At 42.7% G+C, this 19,762-nt stretch overlaps 1 protein-coding gene and 1 long non-coding RNA gene across 5 annotated transcripts in view; one reads left to right on the forward strand and one right to left on the reverse strand.

The window, feature by feature from the left end:
* The window catches only part of RFX4 (regulatory factor X4), a 130,750-nt gene that overhangs the window by 63,397 nt on the left and 47,591 nt on the right, over positions 1–19,762 (reverse strand). For all 3 annotated transcript variants that reach the window (XM_031683158.2, XM_072973069.1, XM_072973068.1), the window contains exon 5: positions 2,246–2,307. In XM_031683158.2, the coding sequence (XP_031539018.1) occupies positions 2,246–2,307 (62 nt within the window). The remainder of the gene's footprint in view (positions 1–2,245; positions 2,308–19,762) is intronic.
* LOC140700173 (uncharacterized) lies at positions 29–16,022 on the forward strand. Of its 2 annotated transcripts, none has more exons than XR_012078458.1 (4): positions 29–71; positions 640–796; positions 13,487–13,582; positions 14,790–16,022. It is a non-coding gene; the product is annotated as an uncharacterized lncRNA (long non-coding RNA). The 2 variants fall into 2 exon arrangements; XR_012078459.1 differs by having other exon boundaries at positions 15,232–16,022.

Genomic DNA, 19,762 nt, shown 5'->3' on the forward strand with positions numbered 1-19,762 from the left:
GAGGGGGCGGGTTCCTTTTGCTCCAGAAGCCTCCTCAGGCAGGAAGGCAGTTATGACACGCCTCCCTAACTGTAAGAACAAAGTCCCCCCCTTATACTTTCTTAAGATCAAGATAGTTATAACATGTTCAGATTAGACCACTTCTTGAATTTTCAGAGTACGTGTTGCTAGAATTGGCAACTACAGTGAAGCTAGTGCTCTGATCACTTTTCAGCTTTTTTCAGCTCCTTAGGGCACTTCAACATACTCTCCACCAGCCCCCCTCCCCATCCCTGCCCCCCAATTTATTCTATTAAGGTAAATCTGCTGAGGGATTTTCTCTATAAGGTTGAGTGGAAAACTGAAGACTAGAGCTTCTTATTACCTTTCAATTTGTGGAAGGTATGACCAAGCTTGGAGGATCCTTATAGATAGGATACAATGAAAAAGAATTTTTAAAGAAGATATTGCCCAATTTGCCAACCTCTAGGTTAAAGAAAAAACAAACAAACAAAAGCAGCCTCTTATATGTAGACAGAAGGAAACTTTCTTCAAGCTGATGTAGAATGGGAAATTTTTCTGTTCTATCTTTACTATTTTTTACTGCCTGTCTTTACTAAGTATCTGTCTTTACTATCTATTTATACTCTTTCATCTCAGAAATGGGCAACAATGTAATTGGAGCCAGTGACTCTTCAAAGACCATGAGCTGGAGAAAAACAGTTTCTTTCAATTCATTCAACAGTCTTCCAATCATCCACTTATCTGTCGACTGAATTGCCCTTGTGTACCAACCTCTGTGCTTACCAGCAAACAAGTAAGGAAGAATCAGGTTTTTCTACTCTATACTCTTACCAGAGCTGAAACCTCATTTTTAAACAAATACTTAAATTTTGCACTATGAATAAGATTTGTTCTTCAGAGGCGTCACCCTGAAAAATTATTAGAAATGTATTCCAAAATGTTCCTTGCTCAAAAATTTTCTATAAATCTCTTTGGAAACTGCCCCCAGAGCTTCTGAGCCACATATGAGAAAAAAAAAAAACTAGTCTCATTATTTTCAGAACTTTACTAAAAAGGGTTTTTCCCAGTTTGATCATCCACTTTCCACTCTCTTTACCTAGCCTAGCTCCAAAGTTAAACACATACTTGAAGGATGGAAGTATGTTGCTTAGGAATGGCCAGGGGTAGGGGCTGGGGACAGTATTGGACATACTGCTTTTGAAACACTTTCAGTGACAAGCCTTACAAGTCCTATGCACCTGCTATTTTTTAATAAAAAGTTCCACTGTTTTATAAGTCAGTATGTGCTGGTCTGCTGCTTAATTAACATGGTAAACCATTTAGAATTGCTGCATAATAAGGCACCCTCTAGTGGAGTCACCATGTACATTTGCATAATAAAGGTTCTGACAAGTCCTGCATAAAGGAACCTGTTTAACTCAGTGTCTACCTAACTAACATGGCCAACAGGCCTTCTTCATGGAACACCTATTCACAACAATTTTTGAAACACACTTCAAGGCAAGTCTTTATAAATACAGATTTTAGTGAAGCCTGGGCAGAATAGGTAGAGATTCCCATCCCACTGACTCATAGGTGGGAGACAGGCATCTGCACAACCTTCTTATTCCTAAGGTCACCTCCTAATAGCTTCCTGAGCTATCCTTCCTAAACCAGGTAACTTCCCTTCTGTAAGTCTCCATGACAACCCTCTTTGTCACAATCCAATTGTCTTTTTTTGTCTGTCTTCACCACCAGAATATATGCTGCATCCAGGACCTGTTTGCTTGTGTGTTCTCAGCACTTAGCACCATTTATCTGACATGCAGAAAATGTGAAGCCAACATTGGTTGTTTGGTTGACAGGACAAGTGCATAGAGAGCAGTATGCCTTACGTACCATGCACGGCTGGACCTTTCTGTCCCATCTCCCCTGCAGGGATTAGTACAGGGTTGCTTCTCTGGCCAACTGGATACTAACAGAGTAGAGAGTTTGCTGGCCAAAACAATCCAAGCAATCTGGAGATTGGTCAAGAAACCACAGGTGCTCTTTTTAAAGGATGCCCAAGACTATTTTTCAAAAAAGCCCAAGGGTAGGGTGCACCAAGTCAGGGTCCTTAAAGCAGTGGGCTGTTGCAGAGCCCCTCTCTCAGGGCTCCTGGGAGAGGGAGCTGCTCCCACCAGGCACAGACTTCAGCCTAGGCCTGTAGATGGAGCTCACGATGAAAGGTGGCTCTGCAGGTGGAAAGGCTATCGGTGCTTACTTTGACTGTCCTCGGGTCCCGAGTCTTCTGGTGGTTAACTGAGGAAACTGTTGCCTTATGATCTGTAAATCAACACAAGAATCAGTTACCCGTTGGGAAAAGCTGGGAGCAGAGTGACTACGTTTACAAACAGCAATCAAAAGGGAGGAAACCAAATACTCTTGGTTGCGATGACTTATTAGGAGTCTGCTGGGACCTTCGACAAGATCAGTGGTTCCTGGAAAGCAGGAGGGGAGCACCTTAGTGATGTGGGGCTCTGGATCCTGAGGGGGTCTCCCTTGGTGGCTCTGTGCTTCATCCCCCTACTCGCTATGTAGGGGGTATATCCCTTGATCCAGAACCTGTCACTCCCCTGTTTAAAGCCCTCTAATGGCTCCTTCTGCACCTGGAACTAACTCCCCTCTTCCCCCGCCCCTCAGCCTCTGTAACCCAGTCCCTGCTTACCTCCTTGCCTCCGACTCGCACCCTTACTCACCAGATCCCAGCCACACTGGCTTTTTTCCCCTCCCATTCCTAAAACATGCCAGGCGTCCTCCCTTCTAGGGGCCTTTGTACTGTAGTTCTCTCTGTCTGGAATGCAATTTCACCCAGATCTTCACAAGACTGACTCCTTCTCTTACAACATTCGGGCAAGGTCCCTCTGCCCAGAGGCCTTCTCTGACCAGCCAGTGTAGAGTAACAAAAGCAGACTCTGGCCATCATGTGACCCTGCTTTATGTCTTCCTCTCACTTAGCACTCTCTGAAGTTGTCCTGTTCACTTACCCTCCAAGTGCTTGTTTTACATCTCCCAACCCCTGAACATAAGCTCCATGAGACCAGGGATCTGGCACATGCAAAGAGCTCAATCCGTATTTGTTGAATGAAGGAATGAAGCCTGACCCTTAGCCTGGAGAGTATCCTTTTCTCATCTGCAGAGTGAAGGATGCTAACTGCTGCTGTCCAAGACAACCACATACATTTGCCAGAAACCTAGATGGAGGGAGCCATCAGCCAAGCTGGAAACACAATCAGTGGGTTTCTTCCCATGGTGTTTACAGCAATGATATTTGTGAAGAGGTAGGATAGTATAGGGGTTCCATGCAAGGGCTCTGGAACTAGATTACCTGGATTAGATACAAGCTCAGCCATTTGTGGACTGGAGGCCCTTGGGCAAGTTATTTAACATTCAAATGACTCAGTTTCCTCATTTGTAAAATGGAAATGATAATAACCCCTATCTCAGAGCATTTCTGTAAAAATGTTAAAAGTAAACATATTTAAATAGTTTGCAACAGTGCCTGGCACTTAGTAAGGGCTCAATAAATGTTATGCATTATTACCAGTGATTGTCTTAATGACTCATTCATTCCCTTTTATTTCCAACAACTTTTCTCTTAAGTATAGCCAAATTCTGCCAACTCTGTTCCCTTCTAATATCCAGCATCGTGCAGGCAGGCCTGGTCAGAGAGAGTGAGCCTGCACATGGTCCTTCATGAGATGAGATGCTGCTGCTGATGTCCCACCGGTAGAGCATGAACTGTGAGCACCTTCTCAGGGGTGGGGATGAATCTCTACTGATCCATTCACACCCTCTTGTATTCACAGACACTCTCATTGATTGATTTGCTCATCCATTCAACAAACATTTACTGTGACCCTGTTAGCTGTTTGAAATTGGACATACTATCTAACCTCTCTGTGTCTTAGTTCCCTCCTCTGATGTCTGGGGACTCGGAGTCTTCTGTAGTCCTCGCCTAATCACAGGGATAGATGATGGTAGCCTCAGCTACATCGGCATCAGCAGGATGGAAAGAAGTGGACAAATCAGAGAGAAATTGAAAATTTGTAATGGGTACTGTGAAGACTGATTATTTCTGTATGTTAGGAAGCCGCTGACCATCTTCAGCAGGAGAGTGGATGGCACAACATTTCCTCATCTGAAAATAGGTGGAAAAAGCTGAATTCCTCACAAGGATGGTTAGAGAATCAAACAAGGTAACACACAATACCACTTTTGGAAGTAAGAAGGGCTTCTAAAATGTTATTGCATAGTGGTGATATTGAACAAAATGATGGTATAATCCTCTGAATTCTTTAAGGGTGTCACTTTTGAGGCAACATATCCCTGACTTCTTTAACTCTAACTCCTATAAGCATAGGATATGAGCTTCTCACTTCGCCTACATCCTTTTAAAATTGTCGTGACTGCTTTATCCCGAAAAAAATGAAAACTAATTCAAAATGATACATGTACCCCAGTGTTCATAGCAGGACTTCTTACAATAGCCAAGACATGGAAACAACCCAAGTCCCTGTCAACAGATGACTGGATCAAGAAGATGTGGTGTGTGTGTGGAATATTACTCGGTGGAATATTACTCAGCCATAAAAAGAATAAAATATTGCCATTTGCAATGGATCTAGATGGATCTAGAGAATACCATACTAAGTGAAGTAAATCAGACAGAAAAAGACAGATATTATATGATATCAATTACATCTATATTCTAAAAAATAATACAAATGAATCCATATACAAAACAGAAACATACTCACAGACATTGAAAACAAACTTATGGTTACCAAAAGGGAAAAGAGTGGGGACAAATTAGATGTATAATATTAATAGATACAAACTATTATACATAAAATAGACAAGCAACAAGGCCCTACTGCATAGCACAGGGAACTATATTCAATATCTTATATTAATCTATAATGGAAAATAATCTGAAAAAATATATAACTGAATCACTTTTCTGTATACCTGAAACTAACACAATATCGTAAATCAACTATATTTCAATTAAAAACTTGTTGCCACTCAAGGAAAATGCAGTATTCAGGATAGGGTATGACCCAGGAGGTCAGTAATGGTACTCCCTAAACACTCTATCCATTATCCATTATGTAGTCTAAGACCACACCAAGGTCTAGTGCCCTCATCACCTTGAGCCACTTAGACTAACCTCTGGCCAAGTACACCCTCCAGACATGACTGGTTTCACAGCCAAGATGTGAAGCAACTATTTACAGGGGTACGATACTGAACAGGTACCCGACATGCAAGCAGAGATGGAGGGAAAAGCATAGGAAATGTAACGGCAGGTTAGGGGTTCTTCATATTATTTAAAAGTGGGTTACGATCTGGGTTCTGAGTTTCCCATCTACCCAAGCAAAGAAATTAATACAATAAAGCTACTAGAGTCCCAGTATCCATAAGATAAATGCTTAGGAAAAGAAGAGATTTTAAAAAATATTTCGATCTGAGAAATTTCATGCAATGGGCACAAGAGTAAGGTGCCATGTTTAATGCTCTGATATTTGCAGACACCTTGAAAACGATGATACTGAGCGCTGCCAAGGATATGGTAAAACTGAAAAGCTCATAGATTGCTGGTAACATTCCTTATTAGTACAACCATTCTGAGAAGCATTTTTATAATACATTTATCAAATGCCACAAAATAATCATATTTTTTGATGTATTAATTCCAAGAAAATAATCTAAAATAAAAAAAATCTCTGTGCAGGGTCACTACTGAGAGTGAAAAATTAGAAACAACATAAATATGCTATGACAGGGAACAGGCTAAATAAATGATTGTACATACACTCTGTAGAATATTATGCAGGCATTAAAAATGATGGTAACAAAATCTATGTTACAACACAGAAAATCCTTATGACATAATGTTAAATGAAATAGCAGACCTCAAACTATGTTTATGCTATGGCTGTAATTATTGTTTGTACAAATATAGGAATGGAAAAATAAAAATGGATATTTGTTAGGGTAGTAGGATGGTGGGTAGAACAAAAAGATTTTTGTATAACATTTTGTGTACAAAATCAACTATTTTTCTTGTAAGAAAAAAAAATTTCTTACTAGAAATATTCTTAATTGACAAGGGAAGTTCAAGACAATCTTGAAAGAAGTACCAAAAATCTATCAGAATGCTATAGTGGATGTTCTTCTTTTTTCTTTTTCTTAAAAAAAAAATAGATCATTCCCTCCCAAATAATGTGTGACTTTGGGGGGCAGGGTTTGGACTTTACTCTTACTTGATTTAAGAGAATGGGCAAAGTTCTGAAATCTTGCTAAGTGCTTATACAAATGGTATCTCACATAATGTCCACAAAGCAAACAACAGTACCTGGCCCTCAGCTAAGATACCAGGGGCCACATACTCTGGTCTAGAAACATGCCAAGAGCCACGGGGAAATGAGGACAGACCTTTTGTAGGCCCTGTTCTTGTTCTGCCTCTATGAGACAATACAATGTGCAATCAGTGTGTGTGATTCTTTGCACTATGATCTTGAGGAAGTATCAAGTTGTGGAATAGGACCTGTGAATTCACCAATTTAACTCATGATCTCCTTTGGAGTAACACGTAGATCAATACATGCAGTTTTACCATCTTTGTGACCAGCATCACCCTCTGCTGAGTCACCCAAGACAGAAGCAGTACAGACTCCGCTCTCTTGCTGACACTGCACAACCCATGCCCTGTTGATTCTGCCCAAGACATCTGGTAAACTCAGCCACTTCTCTTTACACTCTGCCACTGCCCCAGCCCTGGTGATCTCTCACCTGGATCACAGACACATTTTCCTAACTGGCTGCCCTGCCTCTCCAGTCTTGCTGCCTTGCCAGCAGTATCTTTCTAAAATCCAAATACAATCATTTCATTTCCTTGTTGAACACAGTGAGTGCTTTCTCACTACCCAGGCTAGATAAAATTTCAGCCTCCTCAGGCTGGTCCATGATGCCTCTGTGACCTCCCCAAGCCCAACTCCCCCACCTCAAATCCAGCCTCTTTCCTCACGTGCTCCCTGAACTCCAGACACATGCCTGGAATGCCTTTTGCCTGAAATGCCAAACCCATGCTGTCCCTGACTTGCCCCTGAGGAACCCCTCCTCTTTCTCTGAGACTCTCCCACTTCCCCTGGGATCCTTCCCATGAAGCCTTAAATGCCCCCATCTCTCTTTTCCTAACAAGCTGGGAAGCAGTAGGGCACAACGGTTAAGCACACAGGCTTTGGAGTGAAGTCCTGGCTCAGGCACTGTGCCAATCACTTTACATGTATCTTCTTAGTTAATCATTACAATAAACCAAGTTCCATTGCTATTCCCTATGTACAGATGAGTAAACCGAGGCTTGGAGATGCTAAGTAACCCACACAAAGCCACACAGCTCACAAGATACAGACCTGGGATTCGAACGCACCCAGTGTGACTCGACACTCTACCACATTATTGCCTCTGGATGAATGAAAGTGCCTCAAAGCCCCTCATTCTTTTAATACCAATCTTTCTTTCTTTTATGTCCCACTCCTGCATTTGCTTGTGTTAGGTGTGTCTGAGGAATGAAATGATTTCTTCTTGCCATCTACTCTTCCATGAAGGTTTCATTTCAATTTCCCCCACTGTGATCCTCTCAGAAATGTTCTAGTGGCCTCTGGTATGAACAGGATCTGAGAGCCCTGCCCCCAAACATGCTAGGGAAGGTGGGAAACAGCAGAGAGGACTGACATTAGCAGACAGCCCAGTGTCTCCTCTCAGATTAAATCTACTCACTTCCAGTAAAGTAGAAATCTGGCAATTAAACACTTCTGCTTAGTACTATGAAAAAGTCATTCTGTTTGGATAATTGAGGTCCCCAAGTGGATTCATTGAGGGAATAATCCAGATCAATACCGATCTACTCAATGACCTCTGACAATTATCCACAGCCAGCTGACTCACAGAGGTTCCTTCACTTGGAGATGCAATGTCCTGTGTAGCTCCCCCTCCTCCTTTCATCTTACCTCTTGAAATTTCCTTTCCACACTCCATCCCCATCAGACTACTGGGTGTAGGTTAATTCTCTGAATGCTTCCCAGCTTCTGGGCTCCATGCCTCTGTATCTTCTACCTGTACATACCCCCCCTCTTCACCACTGTGCCCTCAAACCCAGCACACATGGCACTACTCCATGAAGCCTTCCGTGATTCCCTGACCAGGTAAGAGCTTCTCCTTCTCTACACCACCACATCTGCTACTTCCAGTCTATGACCAAGTTCCATCCTCCCTCTATCGTGAATATATCCCAATTCTCTCCACAGTTCTCATCTCCACCAGTTCCAGGGCCATGATCTCGCACCTGGATTACAGCTACGGTTTCCTCAGTGCCCCTGCTGCCAGTCAGGCCTCATCTCAACCTTATCTCCATGAATCCTCCGGACAAAGTCCAAGCCGACCAGGTCCTGCCTTTGCCCTGGCTCACCTCTCCCCTCCTCTTCTGCCTATCCCTAGGCTCATGGATCGTCTTTCAAGTTCCATGAACACATTGTGTCCTCTCTTACTCTGGCCTTTCCCACAGGCTGTTCTCATTTTCTGGAACCCTCTCCCCTTAGTCTACTAATGTCTCCTCACCCTTCAGATCTTACTTATACTTCATTTCCTCCCAGAAATCTTCCCTGGGCCACTTGTTTGGTTTGAGTGAACACAGTTATATGGTCTACTGAATCCTCATATTGAATCAATGGTCTACTCAGCTCTTCAAAGTCCTTCCCTAGGCCTGTGAGACTCTACACGAACTGGATCTCCAGCATCATTGTCTACTGCTCTTCCCCATGTTGGACAAGCTGCAGCTTCAATAACCATAAGAGGCTGCCTATGGTATATAGCTTGGATTCATTCAACAAGCATTTACTGAGTTCCTGCTATAGACCAGACATTTTGCTAGGCACTGGGGGATATAACACTGAACAAAACTGAGATAGCCTTTGCTTAAGAAGCTCACATTCTAGTGGGAAAAGACCAAAAATAAACAAACAAAAAAGTGAATATATCTTATATCAGATAAGTGCTACAGGGAGGAGGAACAACAACAAAAAAGGAAGGTGAGGGGACTGGAGAGAGTAGAGGTGGGAATGTTATTTTATTTAGGGTGATAAGGACTTGATGATCAAATGTGGCATTAGAGTTGTGACCTGAAGGAAGTGAGGGAATGAAGCTTGTGGATATCTGGGAGAAGAGTGTCACAAGCAGAGAGAACAGCCAGTGCAAAGGTCCTGGGGTGGGAGGTTGTTTGAGACATTTCAAGAAGAGCTAGGAGCCCACTGTGACTGGAGCAGAATGAATACTCAAGAGAGATGAAGAAAATGAGGTCAGGAGGCCAGAAGGGTTTGAAGGAACATAATTTATGTGGGCCTTGTGGACCTTTGTGAGTACTTCTGATTTTACTCTGAAAGAGATGAAGAGCTTTTAGAAGGCTTTAAGCAGGAAAGTGGGGAACAAGATCTGACTTACTTTTCAAAAGGATCACTTTGGCTGCTGTGTGGAGAACTGATGGTAGGGGCAAGGCTGGAAGCAGGGAGACCAGTCAGAAGGCCACTGCAGTGGTCCAGTGGGAGATACTATGGCTCAGTACATTAATTCATTGACTCAGTAAATGAAAGAAAGAATCAATCATTCCTCTTTGTTGGCCACTGAAAAGTTGCTTCCAGTGCTGTGTTAATATAAATAATGCTATAAGCAGTACCTCTGGCATAATGATTTTTATTTTTATTGTTGGTATTTTGTTTGGGTTTTTGCCCTCCTATTTTTTCTTAGTGTAGAGCTGCTTGATCAAAGGGTATTTCAAGGTTTTCACAACATACTGCCAAGTTGCTTTCCATGAAGCATAGAAGGGTATTATCACTTTTTAAAAATGTGTTAATTGAAGAGCCAAAAAAAGACCTTTTTCTCTTTCTTCCCTTTGAGCATCACTATCTCCATCTACCAAACAGGGATAATAACACTTGCTCAGCCTATCTCACAGGCTTGTAGTGGGGTCAGAGGAGTTAGGGAGCAGACGCCAGGGCTTTGTCAGTGGGGAGTAGGAGGAGGGTGGAGGGTAGGAGACCCACCTCAGTGGGATTTCATGGCTGGATGGGTGGAGAAGAGGGACCAGCCGCCAGGGAGGGGCACCCCTGCTAACATTTCCCTGTCTCCCTTATGATGTCTTCCGGTAGCCAGCCCCCTTTTCTAGCACATTCTCCTCACTGACAGCAGGAGTACTCTCTACTTCCATCCTCTGATGGGTCGTCAGAGGATTCTCACTCCACACAGCGTTCAGGCTTTTGTGGTATATTATGGTCTCCCAAGCAATGCATTTGTGTGGTTAGAATATTCAGTTCTGTTTGTGAAAACACTTTTTATCAAAAAATATTTGATGGCCAAATCCTCTCCTCCTCCAAATAGAGAGAAAGGTCATTTCAAATAAAGAGCTGAGAGGAAAGGAAGTCTGTTAGAAGCTGTAGGTGGGGGATGGGTAGAGGCGCTGCTGCACCACATCGCTTTCTGCCCAACCAGAGGTCAAGACTTTTCCCACTCTGAGCAAAGAAAGCTGTTGCCGACAGCACCTCCTCCTTCCAGCCACAACAAAAACTATGGGAAGGGAGTTTACTTTTTTTTTTTTTTAAGTGTTTCTTATGGACTACAAATTACAAATTATTCTCCTCTCCTTTCACCAAATAATCAACTGGTCCCTGAATCTGAAAGCCCAGCACAATTTAGTCTGAGTCTCAAAACGCAGGGTCGGTTCAGCCCCGCTAAGGCTGTTCAGCTTTTAATTTTTGGAGCAAGACTCAGCAAACAGTCAAACACTTTTGTGGAGCTGTGAAAGTTGAGCTTCGCTGTTTGATAAATGAGCAGACGGCAGGCAGCCCCTCTTTCTTTTTTTTTTTTTTTTTTTGTATGGATTCAATGAAGCCTGCCTAAAGAACACCACATGCTGTTCTAGCTACTGATCTAACATTCCGCAACATCCCAGCCTTCCAAATTCCCTTTAATTACTCGTGAATCCCACCCTCTGCTCTTTCAGCCTGGGCAGACAGGGCTGGGGGCTCCACGGGCTGGGGGTGGGAAGCAGAGAAGCTCTGGAGAACCAATCTCTTTGGAGCTGCTGGAATTCTTTTTTCGGTAGTGGTCATGTTATTCACCTCCCCACCCCGTCCATTCTTCTCTCCATCCAACACATTGCTCCAGGTGCAAGGAGACTCATCCCACAGGCTATCCTGCCATAATTTTGTGGGTGTAGTTTTTTAAGAAACATGAGTGGTTTTGGGCAAATGTTCCTGAATTGGCATATTCAAACCACAGGCCTACTTTAAGATTAAAAAAGGGGAAAAAGTGAGGAGATGAACTGATACTCAATAGGCATCACTGGGGCACCATGTACTAGATGAACTGTTTTACTCTTGGTATTAAATTTTCTCCTAAAAATCACACTGAAGGAGAGTGTTTCACAGATGAGAAACTGGGATCCATGGTGATACAGGTTGCTTAGATTCCCGGACACCAGCAAGTAGAAGCAGCAGGAATGTTGCTCCACTGTGTCTCCTGTTCATCACTTCAGCGGACACCCACAGGAGCCAGAAAGGTGTCCATTAACTGTGCATGAAATCTTCAGCGTCCTCTGGTAGGTGACACCTCAGAGACACTTTCAGAACCGCGAAGTAAAGCCATTTGGTCTCATTACTGTGCAGACAGGTTTTGTTTGATTTTGACCCCAAAACATATGGTCCTGATCCAGCTTGGTCACCAACTCGGTCAGAAGGGATGCTCTGAAAAAAGGCTTTTAATCGTTTCTAAAAATTCAACCCACCCTCAGAGGCAAAGATTTGCCACCAAGAACAGATCCAAAAGAAGTTCCAGTGTAATGGAATAAGTGGCTATCCTCACACACTGAAGGAGACAGATGCATGTGTATAAAGAATCAAGGATGCTTAAAACAGTTTTAAAATAAGAGCTGTGGGTCTTACGTCAGAGGTCATTTGGATATGGGAAAGGAAAAGGGCTTTCTGAACAGCAAGAAACTATAAATTTAGTACAATGACAAGTTGCTATTTTATAACCATGTATTATTGTAGAAGTTTTGCATTTTCACTGAAAAACAGACACAACAATTTTTTGAATGAGAGAGAGAAATGATTAGGGATAGAGGTTAGCTAAAGGAATTCTAATTGTCACATCTTTAATTCTGAAAACGGGATACTCACTTTCTTTGTTGACAATAAACCCTCCCTTCTTTTCAGAGAAGAAAAAATAATCAAGCCTGGCAGTATGAATAAGGATTCCTAAACACCCTACCTCAACACTACCATCTTGAAATGGGTGTTTGCCAGAGTAATGGTACTATGCTGATGTAATTCTGTCCACTTAACAACTTTTCAGAGGGTAGCACCTACTGGGTACCAGGCACTGGAAGCTGAAGAGAGTAGAATGCTGCAGGTCCCACAGCAAATTCCACAAGGGAAATTTCAAAAAACTGAAAGAAATTTATACCTAGTACAATGAGACAGAAGGGGAATTTCAAAGCATGCATAAGGGCAAGTGAAAGATTCCGAGAAAAATCCATGGGCTAGAAAGGTAACAATCCATTGCTCCTTAAGAAGTAGCAAAGAAGTCCAAAAATCTGTATGTGAGCCCAGTACTGTCCTTAGGCTGACTGGATGAAGTGTCATGTGTGTGAATATGAGAAAAGGCAGTCATCACACACCGATTTAGCTAGAATGAGGTGAGTTATGTAAGACACAGGTTAAGTCAAAAATGGAATAATTCTCAAGACGATAATAAGAAAGGGTGAGGGTGGTGGTGGCAGCATGTGTGCGATGTAGGAAATTTTTAGAACAATTGTTCTCAAAATTGTTCAGAAGGAAGAACAGCTAGAAGGTTTGAAACACTGATATGTTAGTGATGATCTATTAAAAACATGATGTATTAAAGTCATGAAATGTTGCTATGGTAAACTGAAATCGTAATTACCACTAAAGTGCATTGAGTGTTTATATTTACCAGGCACTATGCTAAATAACCCTTTTAATGGTCATGATCTCAACAATCCTTAGGTGGTTGCTATCCATTTTTCCATTTTACAGAGAAGGAAACTGAGGCTCAGAGTTATTAAGAAATCTCCTGAGTTCACACATCTGGAAAATGGTGGAGACAGGATTCAAAGCCAAACAATTTGATTTCTGAGCTTTTACACTGCATGTCAGTAAAGACACATGAAATAACAAAATACAGAATCTGGTGTGAAATCAGACATTCTGATGTGGACACGCCACAGCAGATACTAAAAGTTAAGAAAAACATATGCAAGAATTAAAAGTAGGAGGAAATGGTCCATGTGCTTAATTTTCTTCCTTCACAGATTGAAGAAAAGTCCATCCCTGAAGAATCCTAATGATGCCTCAAGATTAACTTTACCTTCCTCTGTGCCCCTCCACAGGTGTGCAAGTGACCCGAGGGCAGATTGTAAGGACTTCTTGAGGAAGAGGGCAGTCATGTAAAACAAGAGGAATCTTTAGCTTCATCTCTGTTCCAGGTAAATGTGGCTGAAGGAAGCACAGGTCCCCGGAACATATTGGTTTGGTTTCCTTTTTGCATTGCTCAAGCATGGACAGGAGAGAGAAAGGAGCCATATATTCAAGGAAAGCCACTCACATCCCAAACTGCCTAGTACTTCAAGTCTTCATGGGGAAAAGACAGTACATAAATCAATTCAATTCATACCAGTACATCTGTAACCCCAGACTCCCTTTCTCCAGTATCTCTACCTCTTATTGGGGTCCCTGCCCTGCAGCAGGCATCCAGTGATCTCCTCCCACCTCCTCAGATCCAGCTCTGTCACTAAATGTATGACATTGGGAAACCCACTCAATCCCTCTGACTTTTAATATCCTTGTCTGGAAAATGAGAGGGTCTCACCAACAGATCGCTAAGTCCCCTTAATAGATTATACTTACTTATATTGAGGTGTTAGTAACTGATAAGTATTAATGAATTATCCTGCTCTGTTGTAGTTGCATTTTCACAGACTTAAATGAAAGAAATTGAGGATTTTGAGTCATCAGCAAGCCTTCGGGGAAAGTATGTTTGCAAAGCTAACTGGCCTCCCATTGTATTCAAAGTACACTGTGTCATAGCTGTCTAGCTGCCTACCTGTGAACTGGCCTCTTCCTGACAAGTTCAACAAACTGCTGATCATAAACCTTGTTACCCCCCACAGTCTGAGCTGATGTTAGCGTAGATGGGCCAGCTATGTTGCCTCCCATGTGTTCCACATTTGAGAGTACACCCTACACTCTCTCAGGTTCCACTTTATAGTTGTGTCACATAAAGGGATACATGGGGGAGAAATAGGTGAAGGCGGTCAAAGGTACAAACTTCCAGTTATAAATAAGTCCTGGGATGTCACGTACATCATGGTAACTATCGTCAACATTACTGTATCATATGAAAGCTGCCAGGAGAGTAGATCTTAAAAGTTCTCATCACAAGAGAAAAAGGCATAACTATGCCTGGTGATGGATGTTAACTAAATTTACTGTGTTAATCATTTTGCAATATATACATATATCAAATCAACATGTTGTACATCTAAAAGTACTACAATGTTAGATGTGAATTATATCTCATTTTTTTTAAAAAAAAAAAGGACACATGGATTTCTGAAAAGTCCTTGTGTAGATAAAATGACTAGTTACCTACCCCTATTCCCTTTCTAACCAGACTCTAATTTTTTATTCCAGGAAGCAATGGGCTACATTTTCCTGCCTCTCTGACAGCCAAGGGCAGCCAGTGAGACAAAAGGGAAATCACTGGGCAGAGCTCTGGGAAAGCTACTAAAGAGAGCTGACTCAGCTAAAGTTTTTACCGTTCTCTCCTTATACCTTTTTTTCTACTTCTTGCCTGGAATATAGGCTTTGCTGTCCAGCAGCCACTTTGGATCATGAGGTGACCTAGAAATCAGAAGTCATCTGCTATGGATGGCAGGGCACAGAGAGAGAAGGAGCCCAGGTCCTTACTGACCTGCTATACCAACACATGGCTATCTTCTTTTAGATGTATTTTATGTGAAGAAAAGTAAAACCACTAATTTATTTAAGCCATTGTTTGGGAATGGGGTGGAACATCTTTTACCCATAGCCCCAGAACAATTCCTAACTGGTACACCTTCTCATTTCTGCCCAGGATTTACTTTACAGGGAAGGTTCCGGTGGCCCTGGAGTCAGCTCTCTCATCTTTAAAAAGGAACAAAAATACATCTAGTTCACAGGGCAGTGTGAGGATGATATGAGGTAATGCGTGCAGAGGGCTTGGGCCAGTGCCTGGCGAAGAGTCAGTGTTACTGTCACTATGATTTCTCATTGAAAAGTATTTCCAGCTAATATGGTAAAGATCCTCATATGTTTGTAGACTAACTTCCCCATTTAACAGATGGAGGGACTGAGGTTCAGAGAGTGAAATGGGACCTGTCCAGGGTCACATAGAGAGTACAGACAGTACAGGCAACAGATCCTCAAATTCAGGGCTAAATCCCTGGCATTACTGGAAACTTCTGGCCTCCTGCACATGGTGGACCCTCAATAAAGATTTGTGAAAGAAGACATTCTTTTGCCTTTAAACTGCCACTGGAATGCCTGTTACAGATGCTTGGAAACCAATCCACCTGCAAGCTGGAGATGTTCCCTTTGCTCAGAAATCTGAGACCCAGACTGCGGGCTGGGCGAAGGCAATACTGGGTACCTCAGAGCATGGCAGGACTGACCTGGTTCTCAAGCTGCTCTTCACTCCCCACCCCCAAGGCAGCAGTTTCCTTCTCTGTGTCCCTTAATCCTGGGGGTTCACAGCTCAGGAGGCACATCTGCCATTATGCTTTGCAGCTTCTTAAGTTCATATGTCCCTTTGCAGCCTCCTCCCCTCCAGGAATCCATTTGCCACATCCTGAGATAAAGGAATACCTAATAAATGAGTGAACCCAAGTGTTGAAGAGGAAGCATCATTGGAAATACCAGCAGGGAGGTTCCCAGTGCCTGGAATACCACGTGGGGAAGATCTGACGGGGCATTTCTCAATTGCAATGGCCAGTACACTTGACTCCTGACAGACAAGAGAGGCTGAGACTTCATTCCTAAATCTGATCATCTAGGAGATTGCCAGGTGACTGCTAATGACCACACCAAAGTCAAAAGGACAACTGTTTACACAAAATCTGCCTCCACATATACTCACTCTACCCCCCAAAAACTTGCTCTATATAAATGAGATAGTTAGGTGCATGAACTCTGGAGCCAGACTTCTCAGGTTCACATTCTGAATCACAAATTTATTTACTGGTTGTTTGACCTTGGGCAAATTACCTGACTTCTCTGGGACTCAGTTTATCTACCTATGAAATGGGGATAATAACAGTTTCTACATCCTAGAATTGCTTGGAGGATTAGACATGGTTGATATATGCAAAGTGCTGAGAATAGTGCCAGGTACATAGAAAGCCCTATGTAAGTGCTTGATAGTTTTACTAATTCTATGAAAAATCTGTGAATGCTGCATTCATAATTAAACATAACTAGACACTTCTAACATCTGTTAAAAAGAATTGCCTTTAATAAGCTTGGGTAATTTAGCTGAGTTTGATGTCAGATGCAGGCCAATTCTGATCCCTATTAGCTTGTGCTTGTTTCCATTTACAGCTCTGTTGTTCTCTAAACATTTATTTCACTACTTTTGCTGGAGAACTAGGGTCATCATTTTAGAAGGATTTTGTCTCACTCTGACAAGGCTGGAGGCACCAGCCCCAGGAAGGAAAGGTCAGAGAAGAGTAGACAGTCAGACCGTTCTCCTCTCCCCCACTGTAGGTCCCTAGGCCACGTGTGCTCGGACTTACTAGGGGAGTAGAGGAGTACTCAAGTGGAAGAGACACTGCAGGTTTCAACTGGAGCACTGGACTGGACTTTAATATCAAAAAGAGCATCTAAATTAAAGGGGTCTGTTTCTATAATCAATAACCAAAGAGCTATTATACCTGCCATGAAACCATCAGAGGTCAGGGAAGGAAGTCTGGCCAAAACATAGTTGAAGGAATGATCAGAACAGAGCAAAGCCATTTTCTGATTATACATTACTGAGTTCAACCTGCTTCATACCTGTTACCTTGTAGGGGCTCACTGGGTGTCTCTAAGACATAGTGTCACACTAGGTGTGCAGAAAGCTGGTAAAACCGTCCAACATAAGAACAGGGCCACAGGATGAATCCTTGGTGGGAAGCAAGAGCAGTGGTTAGTGGGGGGGGGTCAGCTGGAGAGCACAGCCCTTTCGACAGTGTGGACAGAGATCCACAGGGGCTCCCCCAAAACCCATCACTGGACCCCTTCCCCTGGTAGAGGGAAGTGATAGCTGGGAGGAGCTTTCAAAGAGCACTAGCTGGTCAAAATGACTCCTGTTGCCTTGCTTCTAGCCCCCTCCCCACTGCCCCTCCTCCCTCGACACTGCAAGAGTCAAGAAGAGAGAAAGAATACCCATTCCGCTTTTACAGAGCAAATTCTAGGGCACAGGGAAGGGAGGCTCTGACTTCCATGTGAGATGGAACTTTTAAATTGTACAGAACTGAGCTTTTTTCATAGCTGAGAATGAGTTTTAATTATCCAACCAAGACTGATGTGATGGCTGACCACAGTCAGATGCTATGGGATTGACCTGCCACGTCATCAGAAGGCAGAGCAGGAAGGACAGACAGAGGGCTTTGAAGGCAGCTCTTCAAAGTAAATGAGAATACAACCAGTTTCCATTGGTACCTCAACAAGTGCATCCCTGCTCAGCAAAATGGGCTAATGGAAAATGGATACAATGCCAATTTCATACAGTGACTGTATGGGTTAAACAAGTTCCCATATGTCAAATAATTCATAGTGTTCCTTGAAAACAGCAATAACATAAATCATTCAATCTTCAAATATTTGAGGCTCTGTTATGTGCCAGGCACTCTTCTGGGGGCTAGGGATGTGTAGTGAACAAAAAAGTCCTCACTGGGCTTCCATTCTAGAGAGAGACAGACAAAACACAAGCAACTTTCACACATATATATGTAACATAAAGATTATAATATATAAGCAATTGCACATATATGTTAGTAATATCATATATATATACACATATGTGTATATATTTTATATATATATATATAAAATAGTTCAGACAGTGAAGAGCACTATAAAAAAAAAGCATGGTAAGGAAATAGAGGAGACAGAATGGAGTGGGGCCAATTTTAGATAATAGTGATTTCTTCCATTGGTGGAGGACTTTACAGTTTTTAAAAAATGCTCTCATTAGCACTGTCTCGTTTTATCACTAGAGTAATCTGGTGAGGGACTATTCCCGTCTGAAGGTAAGGAAATGGGAGCTCAGAAAAGTTACGTGACTCCAAGTTGGGTGACCTTTCATGTCTCTAGCCAACAGCAAAAGCAGGCACAAGACCAGTTCAGCTAGCAGCCTCAGCATTCTCTGCAATTCCTAAATTAATTCCGGGACCCAAAGTCAATACAACATTACTGGAAGCCAGTGCTTTTGGAGCTTGGCCACAGTGTTGGAAAGAGGATTTCTATTTCAGATCTTACTTGCAGCAAAGCAACTGCTGCCATCCACTTAGTCAAGAACAGGATCCCAGCCAGGCAACATGCAGGAGAGCCTCACCACTGATGTCTGTTTCACCTCAGCCCACTTGTAAGCTGGGTGGGAAGACGACCACCAATCTAATTTTTCTCTAAAACTAAGCCACAATAGTGAACTTTGCCTGCTCTGAGTTAAAAGTTCAGAGATGAATCATAAGTTCAGACGGATCTGCTCAAAGGAAGACTGTCCACGATTACACTCCAAGGTTTCACAGAACAACTAGTCCCTTTCTCTTAAGGAGATGGCAGCTGCAGCATGCTGGGAGCCCTCAGGAAGGGCAAATGTGTCTGGGATTTCAATTCAACAAGCTCAGTGTGAAAACCCTCGGCAGGCACCTCCTGTCCTCTGCGACTGGAAGGACAGCCCCGATTTCCAGTGCATTTGAAACTGATGGCAAGGCAGCTGCAGAGAGCTTTTGCATTTGTGCTTTTAATTTCATTAGAGTATTTCCTTGCTTTGGGGCTGAAGATAAGACAGAGTTTGAATGCTTTTTCTTTTTAATGACTATTTTGGAAGCAGCTGGCACTGTAATTCATCTTAGAGAGGAAACTTACTATTTAGAAAAGTGTTTTGAGAAGCCATTTGGGATAAATGAGACCTGTGGGCACAGATGTTCACAGGAACCAAGGATTAGAGAACAGAGGGAATTTGGTGGAGGTTGTCCCAAGAAGGAAGGAGAGAGAGGAGTGAGGGGAGCAGGAGGAGGAGGTAAAGGAAGAAAGAGGAGGTGGTAAAGTAGAGAGGGCTGGGACAAGTTGTGGGGAACTGGCAGGTGGAGAATGAGGGAACATTTGAGGTTCCATGGGACAATTGTTTGGGATATAAACCACCATTACAAACTTCAGTCTCATAGGATCACAGATGCTTTCTGTGGACTGTCTTGTGCAAAGCAAAAAGGACCGTGAGTTTCATCTCTGGCTCATGATGGTACATAACAGGACTATCCAACAGAACTCTCTGTGATTATGGAAATGTTCCATCTGCAGTGTCCAATATGGTAGCCTCTAGTTACATGCGGTTACTGAGCATTTGAAATATGGCTAGCGTGACTGAG

The sequence above is a fragment of the Vicugna pacos genome, chromosome 12, assembly GCF_048564905.1.
Source record: "Vicugna pacos chromosome 12, VicPac4, whole genome shotgun sequence".
NCBI classification, from domain to species: Eukaryota; Metazoa; Chordata; class Mammalia; order Artiodactyla; family Camelidae; genus Vicugna; species Vicugna pacos.